Source organism: Carcharhinus amblyrhynchos, chromosome 24 (genome assembly GCF_965287045.1).
Source record: "Carcharhinus amblyrhynchos chromosome 24, sCarAmb.v2.hapA, whole genome shotgun sequence".
Lineage (NCBI taxonomy): Eukaryota > Metazoa > Chordata > Chondrichthyes > Carcharhiniformes > Carcharhinidae > Carcharhinus > Carcharhinus amblyrhynchos.
In genome coordinates this window covers 22,313,438-22,336,362 of record NC_137347.1, presented here as the reverse complement: position 1 = coordinate 22,336,362, position 22,925 = coordinate 22,313,438, and the positions used below count along the sequence as shown (strand labels likewise).

Below are 22,925 nucleotides of genomic sequence, written 5' to 3'. Positions count from 1 at the left end.
TTTACTAAATAATATTGAATTTTAAGCTGGTGGGCATTTTATGTTGAGGGACATAAAACACAAAGATTACCCTATATTTTATGTTCAGCGCAAAGCAATTTGCCCCTCTGTCCTTGAAGAAAGAAACGTGCACGCAATAATTTGACAATCTCGGTGGCATGAATTTCCCCTTTTCTGATTCAGATTTGAATCTGATGCCAAGTTAAGGGGATCTTCATGCATTCAGCAGGGATATTCATTGAGCAGGGTAAACAGCCAGTCACACTGAAGTATTCCCATAGATAGCAAACCAGGAAGTAATTTTCACTCCTGATTAAAATTTTACAGGTTATAAAGCATGTGATTGGGACAAACAAATTGGATAAAATAGTAGCTGAATATCAAAAATGTTAAAATTCATATTTTAGAATATTTAATCACACATTAAACTAATCTTTTGGAGCCAGTGATGCTATTCATCAGTAACAATGAATTTCCGGTTACATCTGTAAGAAGATGGTATTTACAGTGAGACAAACAGCATATAAAGGCAAGTTTTCATTAGTTCATTGATTTCTAATTGACTGCAGCCTTTGGGGGGTGGGGATGTGGTGGCCAAGCTTCAAAAGCACACCCTACAGTGAGGCATAGAATCAGCTTTTGGATTTCCATGTTTAATTGCATGTGTGGAAACTCCAGAGATTGCTGTTGATTTTAGTGGTGTGACAGAAGCACATTTAGGTAGCATTGCTGCAATATGATGGGAAACAAATTGGTGTGTCTCAATTCCCCATCTCGAATTCATGATCACAATAAGCCATTAATTGGAGCTGTTTCTCTTATCAGAAGGAAGGCACGTTCAGAAAATCAGTAGTTCTGGATAATTGTTTAAGCATCTTTTAACTGAGTAGTTTTGGAAGTTGAGCACTTGTAAAGTATATGGTGCCAAGAGCTATTTGAGAAAAGCAAGAAATGTTGAATATTTAATCATTTTTTAATTGTCTGATTGGAATGATTGAATCCAGAACCATTCAAATGAATGCTACGTGTCAGCTATGTGACGACAGTGATTTGAAATGACAGATCTGAGTCATGCGATGATACAGCACAGCGGAAAGCTATTCAAACCGTTGTGCATGTGCTAACCCTTTTGAAAGAGCTATCCAATTAGTCCCTTACCCTTTGGGACTGTGAAGTTTTTCCTTCTAATATTTAATTTCCCCTTGGAAGTAGATTCAATAATAGCATTCACCATCCTTTTATGCTGTCCAGTCCAACTCTTCAGAACACAAATCTATTCATCCTGTTTCTTGTTCTTTGCCAATTACCTTAAATCTGTCTCTTTGAAAATATGGTTTCAGATTTAATCTTATTCCAGTTTTATAACTTTCATATGCGTGTTAACTGAGTATTTCAAAGTGTTTTTGTTAAATTGGCCAAGCAAATCTCTGCTTGACGAAAGCACATTTTGAAAAGCTTGTGCTGTCAGTGCAACATGTCCAATGTCTGTGTAAAGATGGTTTTTCTTTCTATTCAGAGCTTCAAGCATTAAAGGAGCGCTTTCTGAAACATAGCATCAAGCCTGTAAAACAGAACCAAGAGCGCCATATAGAGCTCAATATTATTCGGAAAACTTACACTGATGGAAAGGAAGAACTTAAAGCAGATTCAGTAGCTGTAACCCTGGGCACAAAAGAAGTGGAGGAATTTGGTCCTACAAAGCCAGGCAAGTGTTTCACTGATAAGAGATGCATATGAATTATGAGCATGGGTAGGCCACTTGGCCTGCTCTGTCATTTAATAACATCACCGCTGATCTGATTGTGGTGTCAACTCCACTTCCCTGTCTGTCCACTATACATTTTGACTTCCTTGTCAATCAAGAAGCCAACTAACTTTGACTTTATAATTTTCAGTGGTGTTGCCTGCACTGCTGTGTGGAGAAGGGAACTCAACAGGCTACCAACCCACTGAGAAAGAAATTCTCCTCATTTACATTTTAAATTGGTTACTTTTTTTAAAAAAAGCTATGTCCCTTGGCTCTGGTGTCTCTAATCAAGGGGGAGCATCCACTCAGTATCCATCCTATGCAATGTCTCAAATCTGGCTATCTGAGAACCAGCCACATCCTCAGACCTGACATTTTTGTTAAGCTGCCATCACTTGTCTTTCTCTCCTCAACTGTCTGCTCTGGCAGGGTCACCAACTCTGGTGGAAAAAACTGGTGTGTAGGTGGGTGATGTTGGCGAATCAGTGAGAGCACTATATTGCAGAAGGGTGATTCCAGCGTGGAGCTTTAGTCTAGATCTGCTCCTCTGGCCATGAGGTCTGTGCCTAGAGTGCTAAATGGTAGTTTATAGTTAAGTTCTTTTGAAATTAAGCATTTGCAATTAATGACTTGGGTGGCTAAATGGACAATAATTGCATGGTGTCCACTAATTCTGAGGCACTAATTTCCAATCTATTCCCTTTCATTGCACACCATAGTTACTTGATTTTTACAGACTGCAGTATCACTTCTGTTATTTATGGTGAGTTTGAATGCTAAATTGATCCCATTGTTAAAATTTAATGATTATATTTATTTCTGATCTGGTTGCACATCAAAGCTTTTAGTTGGGCTAAATGAATAGCAGCTTGCAGGGTTGGGGGGGGCTGTTGGGAAGAAATGAAGAGAGACTTTCTTAAAAGCACCAATAGTAAGGTTTGTTGGCAATCAGAGTAGCTGGATGTATTTGTGTAAAGTTAAAACCGCATTGTATGTGAAAACTATACCTTGTACTAGCAATGTCTGTTCTTTTCACTAAATAGTTATATACCAGAAAGCAGGCCAAATAATCAAGGGCTAAGCAACTTCCGGATCAAGTTTCTATGATCCTAGGGCCTTAGAATTGTAAAGAGTGTAAAAGGCTAGTCCATTTGTCAACCAAATTTTATGGTGCAAAATTAAGATATTTTATTCATCTACTGCTGTACATTTAAAATCTTGTGTTTTACAGTTGCCTCTTTGTTGCTTTGTACAGGTGAAAAACTTCAAGCTTTGAAAGCCAAACTCCAAGAAGCCATGAAATTGCGTCGCATGGAAGAGCGTCAGAAACGGCAAGCATTGTATAAGCTTGATAATGAGCAGGGCTTTGAGAATGAAGAGGATGAGGAAGAAGAACTAACAGAGTCTGAAGAAGATGACAACCCTGAGGTATAATCTTTTAAACGGTTTTAATTTGATGTCAGTTGAAATACTGGTGAGGGGAAAACTGAAAGGAGAGCACTTGCTGTACAAAATATTTTCACATTTGTGTTATATAAACAAGATATCTCCTGAAAAATGGGTTATTTTCCTGTTGCAAGGACCATCGCTCAAGTTCTGTCCAGTCTGTTGATGTATTTTGTAACAAAGGTGTCAGGTGAGATGCTCGTGCATCCCAGAGCAACTGGCGAAAAACTGCAGCAGGCGACGGTGCAGAGGGACCTCGGGGTCCTTGTGCATGAGTCGCAAAAACCCAGCTTGCAGGTGCAGCAGGTGGTCAGGAAGGCGAATGGCATGCTGGCCTTCATAGCGAGGGGGATTGAATATAAAAGTAGGGAGGTCTTGCTGCAGCTGTATAGGGCATTGGTGAGGCCGCAGCTGGAGTACTGTGTGCAGTTTTGGGCGCCGCACCTGCGCAAGGATATTTTGGCCCTGGAGGGAGTGCAGAGGTGGTTTACTAGGCTGATACCGGAGTTGAGGGGGTTGAGCTATGAGGAGAGGCTGAATAAACTAGGCTTGTACTCGTTAGAGTTTAGAAGAATGAGGGGAGATCTCATTGAGACGTATAAGATGATGAATGGGATGGATAGGATAGAGGTGGAGAGACTCTTCCCGCTCAAAAAAGACAGTAGGACTAGGGGGCACAGCCTCAAGATAAAGGGGAGGCGGTTTAGAACGGAGTTGAGGAGGAACTTCTTCACTCAAAGGGTGGTGAATCTCTGGAATTCTCTGCCCGTTGAAGTGGTGGAGGCTGCCTCGCTAAATATTTTTAAGAAGCGGGTTGATGGGTTCTTGATAAAAGAGGGGATTAAGGGTTATGGGGAGAGGGCGGGAAAGTGGAACTGAGCCACGACAGATCAGCCATGATCTTATTGAATGGCGGGGCAGGCTCGAAGGGCTAGATGGCCTACTCCTGCTCCTATTTCTTATGTTCTTATGTTCTTATGTTCTTCTCTCTGCTTATCTAAAAGGACTGGAAATACTTTGAAATCTTTGGAACTGTTGAATGTCTAAGGCATCGAAATAGAGGGAGTAAACATTAGTTGGAATGGGAATTATGCACAAACAGGATGATTAAACACATTTAAATGCTTTGGTTGGCCTGTGGCATGGTCTGTATTTGTCAAGTCCTCTTACGTTTCATTTAGATTGACAGTTGCTTTTGCATTTGTCTTAGACTGTAGAATTCCTGCTTGGTGATGATGAGGAGGAGGCTGGGGCAGAAGCAGATGATGACACTCAATCTACTGATACAGCACAGAGTAAGTGAAACCCCTATCAAAATTGAATCAATGTGCTGTGTATATAAAAAGGAAGCTTGTTTCTTAAAATGACTTCAGATATATAAGGCTTGGTTTATGATTTACGTGACTTGACACAAGCCTGTGACACTGGGGCAACTCTGATCTGTATGTTCAGTGCCACTAGCTACTCTTACCACTGAGCTATGAGAAAGAGGAGGCATTGGCCATGTCAAGCATGATAAATTGGGGGGGTGGTGGGGGGCAGATTTTGACAGATTTGTTGTAATAAATCTAGAGTTTAACAGGGTGGATTCGTCAACTGGTATTCTGATCTGACTAGGTGTTAAGTGTCCTGGGTTCATTTCTATTCAGTTTTTCAGCTCATGAGAAACTCAGTCGAAGTAAGCTTACCAGAATATTTGTTGTTTTGTGTAAAATATTGAATATCTAGTTTGCCACAGCTTCTTTGGTTTTTTTCCCATGCTTTATAGCAGTTTATGCAGGTTTTGGCAGTAGACTCTAGTGAGATAAACATTTAACTAATGGATGCTCATATTTTGACATGAAGACTTGTGTGAAATAAGGGTTTTTTTAACATTAGTAATTCAATTGAGATTTATTAAGGAAATCCCAAGTACATCGTGGAATCTCCGTTAACTGCCTTTCAATTTTATATGGGGCAAAGGATCGGGACCCCTCGTTGCAGAGTTTCCTAAAGCTGATGCCTTGACCCAAGAAAGCTTTTGTTTGAATTTATACATAGTATTGCACGTATTCCAAACCTTGATTACTAAAAGGAAGCACTCTTTCATATACCAGTAAATGGATTGACTACAGTGTTAATTTACAGGAAGTGGTTAAACTTGCTAAATTCAGCTTTGAAAATGTGCCAGTGGGCACCTGATCATCTTTAGTTACTTCGAGAGTTTCATTTATTGTGTGTAACCAAAATTACATTTCATACTGACATTCTGTTGTTTTATTTCAGATCAGGATCTTGTAATCCAAAAGGAATCTACACCAACGCCAAAACCTACTGTCTTAGAATGCTCACAGTCCTTAAAATGCGCAACTGCTTCCTCCTTTAAATTTGGGTAATTTAAAGATATTTAGGCTTGATTCATTCTCTGGTGCTTTAAACAATAGGGAGACCTAGAATTAATTGTGTATGTATAAGAGATGATGTGATTCTTTGAAATATTTCCTTTTTCCATCTCTGTTTTGTCCACTAAATTTATGTTATACTTAAAAGTTTGTACTTGAGTTTGTCAAAAATGTGTTTTGTGTTAGTTGTGAAAACTGATGTATGTTAAAGTGCATTTGTTACTGTGCCGTAGTTGAATAGGTAAATTAGGTGGGGTTAACAATCGATTTGAATTGAGACGATAGCAAGAATTCTCCGGCTGTTCACAGCTCACCACCGCTGCAAGCGAGGCCAGAAAATTTGGCACTCAGCCAAATCTCCATCCACTTCAGCAGAACCAGAGGATCCCACTGCTGCTAATGACTGGAGAATCCTGCCCTATATTTATAGCTAGTCTAGCCTCCTAAGAATATCTTTGTATAGATACAGTATTTATAGATCAGTGTAGATTTTGTAGAATGTCAGAGCATTCAAACACTTGATAGTGTGTTTTGGATTTAGTTAAGTGTGAGATGGAGAGAAACTCTGAGATAACATTCTCTGCCAGACATTTTCAAGTTTATTGTGCTCCTGACTAATCAAAATTGTTAGAAGTTGAGCTCTCCCCTATGATAGTTCTAGTGGAATGCTGAATCAAATCTTAGCAATATACGTATGTAACAATTACTAATAAATGTACTATTTTTAACTAATCTAGAGTTGTTGTAATATCTTTCAGAGAACAGATTTCTGGCAACAAATTGAGGCTACAACTTCAACAAACGCCACCCAAAGGGGATAGCAAACTTGGTAATTTTAGTTTGTTTCTGATGATCTGTTGTTAACAAATCACATAAATTATCAGTGTGTCATAAGAGGAAACTGGAACACTGAGAAGAAACCCACACAGACATTGGGCCAACATGCAAACTCACCACACTCGTCCAAGGCTAGAATTGAACCCGGGTCCTTGGCACTGTGACCCAGCAGTGCTAACCATTGTGCCACTATACTCTCCTGGTCATTCATTCAAAAGTATAAAAGAGAAGGAAGGCTTTTAGCCCTTTGTTTTTGATCAGGTGGCATTCAACTTGATATGGGTTTTTGATTTTTGGGAGAACAAAATTGGCTACTGCACTTTGATAGATTGCAGCTATCTCTGCAAACTAATGATTTGTACTACTGTGAATGGTCAGTATTGGTAACATGTTAACTGTTAGGAGTTAGCCCAGTAACACCTAAACCCCTCTGTGGAACTCATATTTTCAGGCAAAGTTGTCAAATTGTAATCTAGCTTTTTTTCTCTCATTGTCTGTGCTAGGAAACAGAACATGAGGCAATTTAACACTGACCAACTATTTTACTGTTATGCTGTAAAACAGGCTACCTGGGCCTGATGATTTTGTGAACCCCTGCTTCTTGCTAAGTGCTAGTTTCTACAGAAACTGATGTCTGAAACTTTGGATTGCCAATGGGAGCTAAATATACTTTTTGTAATACTTTTTAAATTTGGGAGAAACTTTGCTTCTCTGAAACAGTGGCTGATTAGTGATCAAGATGTTTTCAGAAGTGACAGGGCAGTTTTGGCTTAGAATTGATAGCCATTATTGTATATCTCTTAAACAATTTAATGTGTTTCAGATGAAGATGATTCCACTTCGCAGGCTTCAACGACCAAGGAGAATAGTCACAATAGTAGCTTTGAGCTAATCGGGTCAATGATTCCCTCATACCAACCATGTAACAAACAGCCAGGCAGATTTGGAGGTGCTCTACTGGGAGGATTCAGATCACCATCACCTAACATCTTTAATCCAAACAGTCAGTTCAAAACCAGCTTCATGAGTTCAGCATCTAAGGTAAACTTAAATTGCAAAACTTGAGATTTCAATTTTAAAACAAACTTAATGTCTTGGATTCAAGTACTGGCTTTAGTGTAAATATTGGTAGCACCAATAGCAGTAGTTTTGAGGTACATTTCCATGACTTGGGCCTTTGCACGTATCTTGCCTGAAGAACAATTTGCTGTTGGTGATTGGAGAGACCAACACAAAAAGGTAATAAGAAGTTGATCTTCTATAAATGTAAGTGGGATTGAATATTGTACATTTGGCAGTAAACATACAAAATTTGCCATCTAGATTCAAAAGATGGTCATGAATAGTTTGCCACCAGTGTTTTCTATTCTGACATTTCAGGTGACAAACCAAACAATGTATATAGGAAAAGTACTGTATAAATTGCCGAAAATCATGTCCGTGCATCTTTTATACCAACAGAGCTCTGGGAAGCTATCCGAGCCCTCAATGCCTGTAGAGGATTCACAAGATTTATACAATACGTCTCCAGAACTGAAGAACTCAACTGGTGAATCTCAGTTCAGGTTCTCTCTTGAAGATGAAACACAAAGTCAGTTACTAGATGCAGATGGGTGAGTTGGATCTATTAGATGTCTCAGGTAACGGGAATAATAACTTGAGAGAAAATTACTATAATTTTTTTTCTGCCCTGACCGTACAATTATATTTAACACTGCAAGTTGTAACTTCCGAGCTCCAGGGCAGTGTACCTGAGAGTGGTGATCCCAAAGATGTCCTAGGGAATTCCCCTGGAAGTTGCCAGGGAAGGATTGCACGGCAATTATCCACAAAGTTCAAGCTTCCTTCGGTCAATTGCTCTGCACTGGGAACCATCTGAAAATGCGTTTCAAATCGCAAACTTTGGATGGTTCTTACTCGTATAGCAATAGTTACCAAGAAAAGTTAGAATTAAAACCAGCTGTGGCTATGCTGCACAACTCTTGCCCGGCCTGAGTTGGAAGATCGGGACGAGATAGAATCGGCTGGATTTCAAGCTACGTAATTATGAACGGAATGGCAATTCGATTCAATTGTCGCTCCACCGGAAGTTAGGGGCCTACATCTTTCACAGTTGCAAAAAATTGTAGCTTTCTATATGGTGAGTGCTGAAGCAGCATTATTGAAGAACTTGAGTATTTTACTATTGTATAGAACTTTTTAAGTCGCTTTCCCCAAATAAATGTTGGGCTACTTTAATGTGTTTTTTTTTGCTGTATTAATGAATGTATTTTTCCAGTTTGCCTGCTGTAATATACATGGAGGATTGATGTGTTTTAAAACTTCAAATTAGTAATAAAATTGAGAACCAGTGCAACTTGTAAATAAACTTTGATTTATTTTTTTAAAAATTGCAGGTTTTTGAACGTTGGTCATCGCAGTAACAAGTGGCAGTTATCAAAACGTCAGCTGCTCCTGGATAATATGGATGAGAATGCAATGGATGCGAACATGGGAGAGTTGCTGGGTTTTTGTTCAGGAGAATTTAAATCTCAAAATCTTGATACACTAAAGGAAAAGAACAAAGAAAAAGAGGAAAATATCGATGAGTTGCTTGGACTTTGTTCTGGCAAGTTTGTGTCTCCAGGTACTGGTGATTTTTGTTTTATATAAATTTTAGTTGTCCTTTTTTTTAATATTCTGTGGATGTGTTTTGAGAGGGTCGGGAGATTGCATGTTCTTTATCCTTACTTCACAACATAGACTGGGCAAATATACATTTGTAGCTTCCTAGTAAAATTAATATCACCAGAATGAATCTGATAGAAATTTTATTTCTTGCTTCTCTGCAGCGGAATCCTCATGTTCCATCTCTTCTGCTGCAAAGCAACAAAAAGCAACGACCAATGCATCAGATGATCTAATGACTGAGGTGCTTGCACTTTGCTCAGGCTCTTTTCCAACGGACAAGTAAGACAAAACTTCAGTTCTGCAAAGCAACATTGTGATCCAATCACAATGTTGTCTAGATCAGGAATCCTTTTCTAATGAGCTGGAATATTATTCTTGAGTGGAATGTGCATCTTATTACGTATTTTTTAAATCTCTACTTAGGGAAGATGATGAGGAAAATGATGACAACCAATTTCAGTTGCTGACGGACGATGAAGTTTTTCAGAGTGAGGTGAGAGAATGTACACTTGAAGAATGATTTGGGATCTCTTGCTAGTTATGCTGATTATATACTGGACTTTGACAATAACATTGCAGGTTCAAATACAACCTTCAACGATGGTAATAAACACACTTTACTTATGACGTACTATGTTGAGTTTGAGCTGAACCATAACATTCCTGGGCAAATGGGATAAACACAGTCCAAGACAGTCATTTCCTGTTGGTGTAATGGTGTGTTTCTGCAGAAATACACAGGACGGAGAGGTGAAAATTGTAAACAGTTGAGATCACTTTGTTCACATGATGGTGGGGTTGCAGAGGAGAGACGGAGATTGGGAGTTCACTGGGGATGGGCAGGGGAAAGGGTTTACATTGTTATGTTTCTTTTGAAATAAGGAAACCTACCTTTTTGTAGACAGTGGTCGTAACAATAATGAGACCTCTGTGAACCGACAAGCCTGCTCTGTGATGGGAGAAAAACGCAAATGTGTAAAGGTACCTTGCAGCTGTCTAAACTCAGTCTGAGTTTGGCAACTCCTGCTGTATAGGGTGGAGCGAGATCATTTTCATAGAAGCCCTACAGTGCAGAAAGAGGCCATTTGGCCACTGAACCTGTTGAAAGATGAGAGAATTGACTGGCTCAGTATCATCCTCTGACCTAAAAGGGGATCCAAAATTATACAGAACTACATCCTGTACATCCAGAAGATCTATAAAAGCAATCTATTATCTCAGCCTACATACGTCTTGGCCTTCTCTGCATTACAAGTCCATTCCCACCCTGTTCGTTCATGCTTTCAATTGCTTTAGACCTCGCAGTGGAATTATCTCCTCGAACCTCTAAAGTTGCATTCAATTATTGCCCTCCCATCGCTCCTTTCGCTCAATATCCACTTTTCTCCTCATGTCTATGCAGTGCATACATCACTGTCTCATTTGGGGCTATTTAAATATAATGGATGAGCACCAAAATCTATCCACACAAGTGTGACAATTACAGGACAAAGAAAACTGCACTTATAAGCCATGTTTTTAAACCAAGTTTGAAAGCATATGATTACAAAATTTGGCAAGTCTCTTGATTTGCACAGGGTTGAATTAGAATATTAGGATTGCTTCTATAGAGCTTCTGAATGTACAAGAAGTGTAGTTCAGTTTTATTTTGGATCCCTTTTAGGTCAGAGGATGATATTGGCCTGGAATGGAGAGCGGTGAGGAAAAAGTTGATAAGTGAGCAGAACTTGGTGTACCATATGAATTGGGTGATGAGTTTTGTTTGAACTTTTTTAGTAGGTAAAAGATGAGGAAAACTGAGCATTGTTGGTAGTATCTCTGTAGGTGGTCAAGGATTTGCTGGATTTTCAGCAATGGATTTTAAAAAAAGTAAATGCATCATGGAATCCATGGTTTTTGAGGCTTGTATTTTTATGATGTAAAGATGCTAGCATTGGACACCAGTAAGAAGTCTCAACACAGGGCTAAAGTCCAACAAGTCTATTTGGAATCACGAGCTTTTGGAGTGCTGCTCCTTCATCAGGTGACAGCCCTAACTGAAAAGTCAAACAACCTTCTGGTTTCTAGGGAAACTCAACTGAAACTGAGATTGGAACCCAAAACCTCTGAAGAAACTGAGGCTAGTTGAAAACATGTAAGATGACCCAGAGCCATTGAGATTAGATGAAGATTCCAATAGTGTAGGACAGGCAGGCTGAAGAAGACTGGAGCTGGGAGTAACCAAATGGACAGTAGCTGCAGCTATATCGGCTACATGAAAATAACCATAGTAGAATCATGCTATCAAGATTGTTGTAAGCAAAGTTGAGATTTTGCAGATGTACCATTTTGTTGAAAATCATGAACGAAGCTCCGGTTGGTTATGTGCTGCTATCAGCTGAGCATCAGTCTGAACCCTTGAAGTAAAAGGAGCTGGAATTCTAGCGAGGTGGTTCCGCTCTTTGAAAGTTGGGCTGAAATTAGTGCCATAAATGCTGAGCGCACTGTTGAATAAATCTACGAGATAATTTAGTTTTATATGCCAGTTAATGTCTAAGTTACAGTTTATAATTGACTTCAATTTGCCTATAAGAAATTAATCTAGGCAATCTCAGCCGAGTTCCCAGTGGTTACTGGACCAAAGCACAAAAGCTAACTAACTAAATTGGCAGCCCTGCCTAGATGCTGTATGAGTACCTGATCAAATGAACAGAACAGTTCATTCTCGTTTAGTTAGGGGAAGTGTAACAGAATTGAAGATAATATTGCTGCCAGAGGAATTTGTGTTGCTTCTGATATGCTAAACACGTCACCATCTAATGAATTTCTGTAGCGAGTATGACATAACTAAAGTTGTGTGGTGTTTTTGATTTTTCAAATTGGTGATGTGAAAAAGATTAATTTGTCAACTTTTTCTAATCAGGATGAGGAAAGTGGTGAAGAGGAAGATGATGAAAAGGAGGAAGATGAAGAGGAGCAGATGGCCCGGGAAGTTCTGATGAAACGCAAACTGTGAGCATTACAAAGACTTCTCTCTCCTCCTTTTCCTGAATTGCAGCTACTCCTTTGGTTACATTTCTACAGTAGATTAGAATCTAGACTAGGGGTGACTGTTCAAAAGTATGGGATCATTCATTTAAAATAGATGAGAATTTCTTTCTCTGAGGATCATCAAGTCTACGAAACTCTACACACTGCAATGGAAGCAGAATCTTTGAATGTTTTTAAGGTATGGCTAATACATTTTCGAATGACTAACAAGAGCTTGAAAGGTTACTGGGAATAGATGGGAATGTGGGATTGAGATTACTTGTCATGGTCTTATTGAATGGTAGAGCACCGCCACCTCCTAATTCATATGTTTGACTTGATTAGAAAAGTTTTGAATTCATTTGAGTATTGTAACCTATGATTTTTCATCTCTTTCGTTTACTGGAAGATTACGTTTCAGAAGAAGGCACTAATGGCATTTTGCAGTTGTGTGTTTCTTGATGGTATGGTTGTGATGCCCTGTGGTCAAATAGCCTGCAGATATGACGCTCCATACTCCCACCTGAAAAGTCACCATTTGGCTGATGTATGTGGGCTGCTGCTGCCCAAACAGCCATACTCTAACCATCCATAGGAAGATAGAGAATATATTTTCATTCGGATACTGCAGCAGATTATTGGTTATTTTGGTTCAAGTATGTCACTAATCTGAAATTATTTTACAGGAAACTAAAAGATTTCCTAGAGGATGAAGCTGAACTGTCGGGCAGTGAAGTGGCAAGCGATGAGGACTATGATGCAGAATCTGATGACTATGAAGAGGATATAATTGAAGAGGATCTGCCATCAGATGAGGAACTGCAAGAACAAGTGAACAAGATTCACATGTGGGTACTTGTTCAACATGTAGGACTGTTTTCTGCCTGTAATATTGCAGAAAGGGCAAGGATGAAGTAAAGAATTTGATTATTCCATTGGATTACATTTGCAGAACTTGCTGACTTTTTGCCAGACTGTAACTAATACCATGTTCTGCACTCTCTCGTTTTCTTCTCTATGAATGGTATATTTTGTCTGTATAGCATGCAAGAAACAATACTTTTCACTGTATGCTAATACATGTGACAATAAATCAAAAGATGCCATTGTGCATTGCCAGTTATGGTGCAGTTGTGTGCAAATGCCCATTTTTTTCCTGTACATCTTTATAGCTGCTTTATGCTACTTGCTTTATACTTACTTCCTAGTTCAGAATCTGCATGGCTCATGAAGATTCTTCAATCAATTGGCCTTATGATCAATTCTTCAACATAGGCCCTAGATCATTCAAGCATGCCCTCAAAGTTTGTGGGGCAGTTGTCAGCATAGTGAACTGCAAATACTAGCCATTCACTTCCTTCTTTCTTGAAATTTGGTTACTTCAAAAAGATTCCTGGCCAGCAGTTGTGGATTTTTCTTATAAGAAGAAGCTCCCTTGGACTGTTTCTATAATAATTTTCTAAAGCACAAGGTTTTGTTTACAGCTGGGGTATTTTAGTTGCATATCTATTTCTGGAAGCCCTGAGATCAAATTACACTGCAAATCAAATTACAGAGCTTATTGTCTAGTTAATTAACCAGATTAATGCTTGGCAAGACCATCTGAAATTAAACATCATAATCAGAGGAACATTTACCATTCCCTCAACTTATCCTGTAAGTTCATATGACCAAGGCTTGACATGTTGTGCAGTTAAATTCCAAATTCAAGTAAAAAAAAATCCATGTTGGAGGTTAACTCTCTCTAAAGTAGAAGAAAGATGCCATAGATTTTAGCGCTCAACACATGGGAGCAGAGTGTATTTTTTATTTCTTCTTTGTTATCACGAAACTGATGCCTTTCTTCCATTCCATGATCCAGGAAGGTATTGATGGATGAAGATAAACGACAATTGCGTCTTTACCAAGAACAGTACCTAGCTGATGGGGATCTGCACAGTGATGGACCAGGCCGTGCACGGAAGTTCCGTTGGAAAAATATTGGTATGTTTATGCAGTGTTTTTTCCAAATGTCATACCCCCACAATAATCTAATCTAATATTATCATGGAGTTTGTTTTAGTCTAAATTTTTCTTTCTAAATAGAGCTTCCATTAGCTATCAGCTCTTCTTAAAATACGTTGTTTGATGAAGGGATATGACTTCAAAGTACATAGTTCGCAGTGGAGGAATAATGGCTCAATACATACAAATGTGTCATTTCAATGTGGATAACTTTGTTGAATTCTGACAAGTACTTTTAAATACTGCCATAAACTTTAAACAGTACATAATTATTCAAACAAGCTGCATTATTGCATTGCCACTTTCCTTTGCGTGTGACAAACCTGATTAGTAATCTTTGGCATTATTTAGATTGAAGCAGCCGTAGCTTTAATCTGTTCGTCTTTGCTAAAGACGATGAAAGGAACTGTCTACTTATTATGGTCTCCTTTTACTATTGACAGTACGTAACTTCCAGCTGATTATGACCTGAACCATTATATTGTAGGTGATGGTCTCTTTTGAAAGGCAGACCACCAAGGAGGGAAGCAAAAGGAAATGCACCTGAATTTCCCCAATCTAAATTTCACATCTACGTTATTTTGAATACAGTAAATGTGTTTTATTTCAGATGATTCCTCGCAGACTGACTTGTTTCGTGGAGATTCTGAGGATGAACCAGATGAGGAGGAAGTGGATGAGTCAGAAGTAAAATGGCGAAAAGATCGATTTGAACGAGAGCAGTGGCTTCGTGAGCAGGTACCTTTTTGTATGTCAGCTTGTTTGGGTTCATCTGTTAAATGCCCTAATGTTACTGCAAAATGCTCACATTGTTAACCTTTTGTATTCTTGCAGCAACCGTATTTGGTAGTGCTCATACATACATTGCTACATAATTTTACATTTTGGGTTCTGACTTTGTTGCTTGGCTGGCCAGCCAGCTACCTACATTTGTAGAACTGGTGCGGTGAGGAGAAAATCGACCACAGTAATAGAGATCAGTTGCTTACTTGCTCATGTATGAGGTGTGCTCCAGAGCCCCAAGAGTGGCTGCCAAGTGATCCATGATTCAAAGATATTGCAATAAACAAGTAGCTTTTCATAAGATAATCTTGTGACAGGGCTATGGTCCAGATACTAATTCAAATTGGCTGAAATTCCAAATTCTGCTTGACAAAGCTTAAATTTGTTATTAGTGACACAAGTAGGCTTTCATTAACACTGTGATAAAGTTACTGTGAAAATCCCCTAGTCACCACATTTTGCAGCCTGTTCGGGTACACTGAGGGTGCAAATTTAGCATGGCCAATGCACCTAACCAGCACATCTTTTGGACTATGGGAGGAAACTGGAGCACCCGGAGGAAATACACACAGACACAGGGAGAGCAGGTATCTAAATGGATATAAATTTGGCTTCTTGACAGAAGCCAGAGAGTGGTTGTAGAGAGTTGTTTTTCAAACTGGAGGCCTATGACCAGCAGTTTGCCTCAAGGATTATTGCTGGGCCCACTGTTTGTCATTTATATTATTGATTTGGATGAGAATATAGGGGGGCATGGTTAGTAATTTGCAGATGACATCAAGATTAGTAGCATAGTGGACAGTGAAGGAAGTTCTCTACAATTGCAACGGGATCTTGATCAATTGGATCAATGGGTTGATGAATGGCAGATTGGAGTTTAATTTAGATAAATGTGAGGTGATGCATTTTGGTAGATTGAACCAGGGCAGGACTTACTCAGTTAATGGTAGAGCATTGGGGAGGGTTACAGAACAGAGATCTAGGGGTACGTGTTCATACTCCTTGAAAGTGGAGTCACAGGTGGACAGAATGGTGACAAAGACGTTCGCATGCTTGGTTTCATCGGTCAGAACATTGAATACAGGAGTTGGGGTGTCTTGTTGAAGTTGCACAAGACATTGGTAAGGCCACACTTGGAATACTGTGTGCAATTCTGGTCGCCCTGTTGTAGAAAGGATATTATTAAACTAGAAAGAGTGCAGAAAAGACTTACTAGAATGCTGCTGGGACTTGATGGATTGAGTTATAAGGAGAGGCTGAATCAACTGGGACTTTTTCCTCTGGAGCATAGGAGGCTGAGGGGTGACCTTATAGAGGTCTGTAAATTAATGAGGGGCATAGATAAGGTAGATAGTCAATATATTTTCTTAAAGATAGGGAGTCGAAAACTAGAGGGCGTAGGTTTAAGGGGAGAGATACAAAAGTGTCCAGAGGGGCAGTTTTTTTACACATAGGGTGCTGAATGTCTGGAACAAGCTGCCAGAGTATTAGTAGAGGCGGGTGCAATTTTATCTTCCAAAAGCATTTAGATAGTTACATGGGTACGATGAGTATAGAGGGACATGGCCAAATATGCAGACTCCACACAAACAGTGACCCAGGCCAGGAATTGAACCTGAATCCCTGGCGCTGAGAGTCAGCAGTGCTTGCCACTGTGCTGCCCCTGTAGCCTCAAAGATAAGATCAAATCTTACTGCAGAAGTCACCATCTGTGTTTTAAACAGAGTCTAATTTAATTAATGTTATGTTATAAAATTAACAAGCCAAAGCATACTAGGTTTTTAGTTGATCTGGAATGCAAGTGTAGGAAATCTTTCCAGATGTGATGTACTGTTAAAGTAGGCTATCACTACGCAGTCAACATCTCAAAACAAGGAAGAATTCCTTCCTTCATTGACTTTTGCCATTTGCAATAAGAGTCACTCCTGGGTGTCTTGTGTTATACAGTTGTGATTTCTATCCAGTGCAATCAATTTCAAGCAATGATTTAAGTGCTGCTCACCAATCATCCAGAAGGAATTAAATACAGCTGTTACTAGGAACCAAAGGTCCTGGTAATGGTGCAAAAATATTGCTCTTCTGACTCTTGATAAGGAAATTGGTTCACTCAAGATATCAACTTATGTTTTTGAGTTGGGGTGAAAGGCAGGGAGATGTGAAAATCTGCAACATCAAAAAGGGTGTCATTACATTTAGTTCAAATGTAATTGAAGGCTTCTTTTGCCCCCTACTCTGAAGATAGGAGTCGGAAAGAATTTCTTATTCACTTAGGAGCAGAGGAAAGTCGGTATTTAAAATAAAATATTTTGACCTGCACACGATTTTTACATAAAAACAAATTTTGTTATTTTAATCTTTTCAATTCAATTTAAGCTTAAATGAATCGATTTCATCAGATGGAAGTATAATCTGTTTTCCTTTTGCTCCAGTCACAGGGTTCAGGTAGTGAGGAAGAGATGGATGAAGACAGCCAATTCATGAAACTGGCAAAGAAAATTACTGTGAAAGCTTTGCGGAAAGGTATTGGTAAAACATTGAAACCAATGTTCGGCACGGCATCCTATAACTTGTTATTTTCTGACTTAGTGAATAGATGAAAACTAAATGCCATATTGCAAGTGGGACTAACTTCAGTCCATTCTTAAATATATTTTAATTACTATAATATCATTACACCAACTTTTCTCAAAAGTATGTCTTGTGAAAACGTACTGACATGTTCATTTGAACAAAGTTGAGGTTATACTGTAAAATGTAGAACTAATCTTCAGCTATTTGGATGACTTTGTATAAAACACAAATCATTAGAAGGAGGCTCACCCTAATTCTTGCCATATGTCGGTTTGCAGGTAGTTCTGCGGAAGCCATTCCGGAAAGGAAACAGCAGGAATCAATGGGTCTCGAGCCCCAGAAATCCTCCTCTGTCTTTTGGGTATGTGATGATTATTGACTTAGTTGGTTGTACATGAGTTTTTTAAAAATGTCTCAATTTATACTTTATTTTAAAGATGAGGAAAAGCATATGAGAGTTTTTAATATAGTTATCTGGGGTTCACTTCAAAATGTTATTGCCTATTTGTAACCATCACTTAAGAAAAGGTATATTTTTTCACTAGGATAAAATAAATCCTTTCATTCTGTAGGAACATTTCCAGTTTTTTTGAACTCTTTAGAATCTGCCCCTTTGAATGCTGTAAGCTGAGTCGTTTGTTGCATCTAATTTCGAGTTGGTATTTTTGACCAGTCTTGGGAAGTAATCTGAAAAAGTTCAACTCTGAAAGACCTCAGCCATCTGTAATTCTCTCCTTAAGAGTCTGCAGGGACTGAAGTGGTTCACGGGGCAGTTCAGCACCTCACTGGCAACCAGGTATGGGCAATGAATGCCAGCTTAGCAATGCCCACATCCTATAAAAATTAATTTTAAAACATATCATAGTCTCTATTAATTGTCACAAATATTCAGGGATCATTTTGGACCGAGTAGATAAAGTCTGTGTTTGGTTCAGTTTTTATTCTGCGGGATATTTTGAGGTTGTACCACAAGATTTATCAGTGTGCACCCACTGCAGTAGAGTGAGAGTTCACTTTTGTAAAGGATATTTGCGCTGTGAGCAAGTTCATCACTGATGTGTACTGATATTTTGGCAAAGGTCTGGGATGCAGTGTGTAGACAGCACATTTTCTTTGGGGTGAAGAAAGAGTTGAGAAGTTGGAGATAACATTGGTGTAGGTCATTATGCAATCCCAACTGATCAGTTGCAGAACTGCATGGCAGAATCTGCCTTGATACCCCTTTTCCACAGCTGGTCAAAGGTTTTTCTAAGTGGTATCTTTTTTTAACAAGTCAGGTCTTTCTGTCAGAATATTTTTTCACTTATGAAATAAATTTTAGTGGAAATAATGAAATATTACCAGTCCCCTAGAGATTTCCACACCAATAGAATTTTAAGCAATTTCCTGCATATGAAAATTGGGTAAACTCATAAATACACTCATAACACTTCGCTTTCTGTTTCGTAATGAGATTTTTTTGAGATGGTTGTTATCAAAGATTACCAGATTTCAAGTAATGTCACAATGTTATAATATGTGGATATATTCAAACATGTATTTCTCTTTGATGCAGTGGCTTGCTTCAAACCTTCAGCAATTCAGAAGTCTAGGTGGGGGGGAAGAGATGTTACTGACTTGCATTAATGAATTTTTGAATATATATTTTTAATAGATGAAAAATGGATCTCTGTTAAATCGACCCCGAGAAGTACTGCAGAAACTAGCAGCAATGTCAGATGTGAATCTAAATGCTCCTCGTGCCAACTCCCGTAACTTTGTCTTCCATACACTCTCTCCAGAAAAGGGTGAGAAGAAAATGACAGAATCGAAACCACAGGTAAGAACAGAATAAGACAGTATGCAGGATATGAATGTCTCTGCATTCTGGTCATCAGTATCTTGTCAATTGTGTCAGACGTAATGGTGAGTAATGATCAGCAAGCATGTGAACATGGATGAACAGGACTTTGTGAAAGTTATAATATGGGCATCATCGTTTTAGTTGAGCTCAAAGTTGAGTCAAATCTGGTATATCAGAGGACTACTAAAATAGTCAATTTTGCAGATAACAAAAGCATAGATTTCAGGGTTTGGATAGCTGATGCTATTGAGGTGGAGGTTGTTGGTCTTGGTGATGGATAAGATACAAAGTCAGAAGCTTAGCTCAAGATCTAATAGAACTCCAGAGCTCTGAATAGCCTGGCTCAGCCTGAGACTGTCTAGGGAGGGGATTGGAATCTGTGTCTAGGAAATTGAATTTGTCTTCCCTGTGTGTACTTGGAAATTTCAGCTCATCCTGTACGGGATGTCAGGAAAGCAGTGTGAAATGAGAAACAGCAATAAGGTTGTGAAACGTAGAGTTGGGTGCCATCAGTGTACTTATGGGAACTGACACTGTATTTGGACGGTATCGCCATGGGGCAGCATGTAGATGAGAAATACGAGACAGGATTGATCTGTTGGTTACCAAGTGACTCTGGATAATTAACTGTAATGAGATCTGAGAAAGGCAAATAAGAATATTTGTGGAAGAGCAAAGTATTTAGGTGCCCAGCAACATGCACATAGCTAAAAGCCAGTGCAAAACATAATCCAAAAGATGAATGGAATGTTGGCCTTTACCAGAAGGGGTTTGGAATTCAAAAATGAAATGCCAGTTCAGTGTACAGAGCCTTAGATAAGACCCTGTTCTGAAGTATTGCTTTCGTTTTGGAACATTTAACCTCAGGAGGTATATTGACCTCTGAGGGAAATACAGTTCAGATTCACCAGAATTTTATCAGAGCTTAAAGGGTTAATTGAGGACAGCTTGCAGATACTTTGTTCATATTCCATTGTGTTTAGAAAGTTGATTGGTGATATAATCAAGATGTTATGTTCTCTAAATGGACTTAATAGGCTGGATGCATATATTTCCTCTGGTGGGGGCACCCAGAATTTGGGGAGTGGTGGGAGGATTAGAACTGGAGGAAGGCCATTTCAGTGTGAAATTGGAAATTGCTTTTCCATGCAAAGGGTAATGGAAATCTGGTACATTCCCAAAAAAGCAGATGCTGAGTCAGTTAAAATTTCTGGACTTGAGTTTTGTGTTGGCTCAAGTTATTAAAGATGAGTAAATGGGACTGAAATACAGGTTAGACATAAAGTAACTGGCACTTTTTTCTTATTATTTGTTCATGGGATGTGGGTACCACTGGCTAGATGAGCAGCATTTATTGCTGGTCCTAATTGCCCATGAGCAGGTGGTGTTGAGCAGCTGCTTTGAACCACTGCAGTCCATGAGGTGTAGGTACATCCACAGTGCTGTTAGGGAGGGACTTCCAGAATTTTGATCCAGTGATAGTGAAAGAAGGGTAATATATTTCCAAGTCAGGATGGTGAGTGGCTAGGAGGAGAACTTCCAGGTATTGGTGTTCACTGCCCTTCTCGACTGTACGAGCCGTGGGTTTGGAAGGAGCTATCAAAGGATCCTTGGTAAGTTTGTACAATTTGTAGATGGTACACATTCCTGTCACTACATCAGTGGTGGAGGGAATGTATGTTTGTGGAATGAGTGCCTATCAAGCTGGCTGCTTTGTCCTGGATGGCATAAAGTTGCTTGAGTGTTGTTAGAGCTACACTCATGCAGGTAAATGGAGAGTATTCAATCATAGATCTAACTTAGGCTTGTAGATGGTGAACGGGCTTTTGAGGAGTCATGAAATAAGTTACTCACTGCAGGATCCCTAACCTCTGAACTACTCTTGTAGCCATGATATTTATATGGCTAGTCCATTCATTTTGTGGTCGCTGGTAACACCCAGGTTTATAGTGTGGGATTGCAGCAATGGGAATGTCAAGCAGCATTGGTTGGATTCTCTTCAAGGTGATCACTGCCTGACATTTGTGTGGTATGAATGTAACTTGCCACTTGTCAGCCCAAACCTGGATATTGTCCAGGTCTGGCTGCATTTGAACATGGACTGCTTCAGTATCTGAAGAATTGTGAATTTGGTGCTGAACTTCATGCATTCATCAGTGAGCATTCCCACTTCGGACCTTACAATGGAAGGAAAGTTATTGATGAAGCAGTCTCTGGAGACTACCCTGAGGAACTCCTGCAGTGATGTCTTGGAGTTGAGGTAACATCCACAGCCATCTTCCTTTATGTTATGAATAAACTCCAACCAGCGGAGAGTTCCCCCAATACCCATTGACTTCAGTTTTGTTAAGGTTTCGTGATATCACACTTGGTCAAATGCTGCCTTAATGTCAAGGGCAGTCACTGTCACGACCTCTGGAGTTCAGCTGTTTTGTCCAAGGTTGTAATATGGTCAGGAACTGAGTGACCCTGGTGAAACCCCAACTCAGCATCAGTGGGCACAGTATTGCTAAGCAAGTGCAATTTGATTGGCTGTTTATGATCACTTGCATGACTTCACTGATGTTGGAGTAGATGGATAGGGCAGTAATAGGCTGGTAATTTGTGTGTACAGGGCATACCTCGGCAATTTTCTTTATTGCTGGATGATGCCAGTGTTGTAGCTATATTGGAACAGCTTGGCTTGGGGTGTAGCAAGTTCTAGTCACAAGTTTTCATTGTTATTGCCAAAAGTAGCCTTTGCAGAATCCAGTACCTTCAGTGAATCAAACTGGCTGAAGACTGACAGCCATCTGTGATGCCAAGCACCCCTTGAGGCAGAGGCTGAGATAGATCATCTACTCGGTGCTTGTGGCTGAAGATGCAAGCATTTCAGCCCCCTCTGAAGATGACAGTTTTGCTGAAACCACTGGTAATGTGTGCAGACCTAATGAATCCACTTTATTTTACAGACAAAAAGAAAGGCAGCTGTTACTCCAACCACTTCATCGGCAAAGCGTCCAAGGACTGAAAAGACACCAACAAAAAGCACCCATACCAGAAGTATATTCCGATATCTAGAAAAATGATTTTTGTAATTATAGTGTAGCTTCCATTTGTATTCAGCTTGTGATTGTAAATTAGCTTGTTGTACATGTAAATGATATAAATGCTCTTTTAGATTGTTTTATCCAAGAAATAAATTACACATTTTTATAATTCTCTGAATTTTTTTACGTTTTAAAAATATGCTTAGATGTCTGCTGTTGTTAGGATTAAAAATATCCAAAGTGCTGTCTCTTTTGATTCTGATTGCATCAAGTTATTGTCCAAATGGAAACTTGAAATTCAAATTTGAAAGTGGAATAGAAAATTTAGAGACTTACATTATAGAATCACTACAGTGCAGAAGGAGGCTGATCATGTCTTCACCGACTCTGCGAAAGGGCATCTTACCCTAGCCCACCCCCTCTGGCCCCATCCCTTTAACCCCATGCATTTACCCCACTAATCCCCTAACATACACATCTTGGGACATTAAGGGGCAATTTAGCATGGCCAGTCCACCTAATCTGCACATCCTTGGACATCTACGGAGAGTGAACACTTACGATCATTGCACACAATACTGTTTGTGTGATAAAGGCCATGTGAA

At 39.3% G+C, this 22,925-nt stretch overlaps 1 protein-coding gene across 1 annotated transcript in view; it reads left to right on the top strand.

Moving 5' to 3' along the window:
* Positions 1–22,489, top strand: part of clspn (claspin) — a 35,834-nt gene extending 13,345 nt beyond the window's left edge. Inside the window, exons 9-26 of the mRNA XM_080211507.1 lie at positions 1,517–1,705; positions 3,003–3,175; positions 4,404–4,488; positions 5,459–5,564; positions 6,333–6,403; positions 7,235–7,452; positions 7,873–8,024; positions 8,808–9,037; positions 9,243–9,360; positions 9,505–9,574; positions 11,984–12,072; positions 12,777–12,938; positions 13,952–14,073; positions 14,705–14,832; positions 17,307–17,397; positions 17,727–17,809; positions 19,103–19,267; positions 22,243–22,489. Of these exons, the coding sequence (XP_080067633.1) occupies positions 1,517–1,705; positions 3,003–3,175; positions 4,404–4,488; positions 5,459–5,564; positions 6,333–6,403; positions 7,235–7,452; positions 7,873–8,024; positions 8,808–9,037; positions 9,243–9,360; positions 9,505–9,574; positions 11,984–12,072; positions 12,777–12,938; positions 13,952–14,073; positions 14,705–14,832; positions 17,307–17,397; positions 17,727–17,809; positions 19,103–19,267; positions 22,243–22,359 (2,369 nt within the window). The 3' untranslated portion in view covers positions 22,360–22,489. The remainder of the gene's footprint in view (positions 1–1,516; positions 1,706–3,002; positions 3,176–4,403; positions 4,489–5,458; positions 5,565–6,332; positions 6,404–7,234; positions 7,453–7,872; positions 8,025–8,807; positions 9,038–9,242; positions 9,361–9,504; positions 9,575–11,983; positions 12,073–12,776; positions 12,939–13,951; positions 14,074–14,704; positions 14,833–17,306; positions 17,398–17,726; positions 17,810–19,102; positions 19,268–22,242) is intronic.
* The last annotated feature ends 436 nt before the right edge of the window (positions 22,490–22,925 follow it).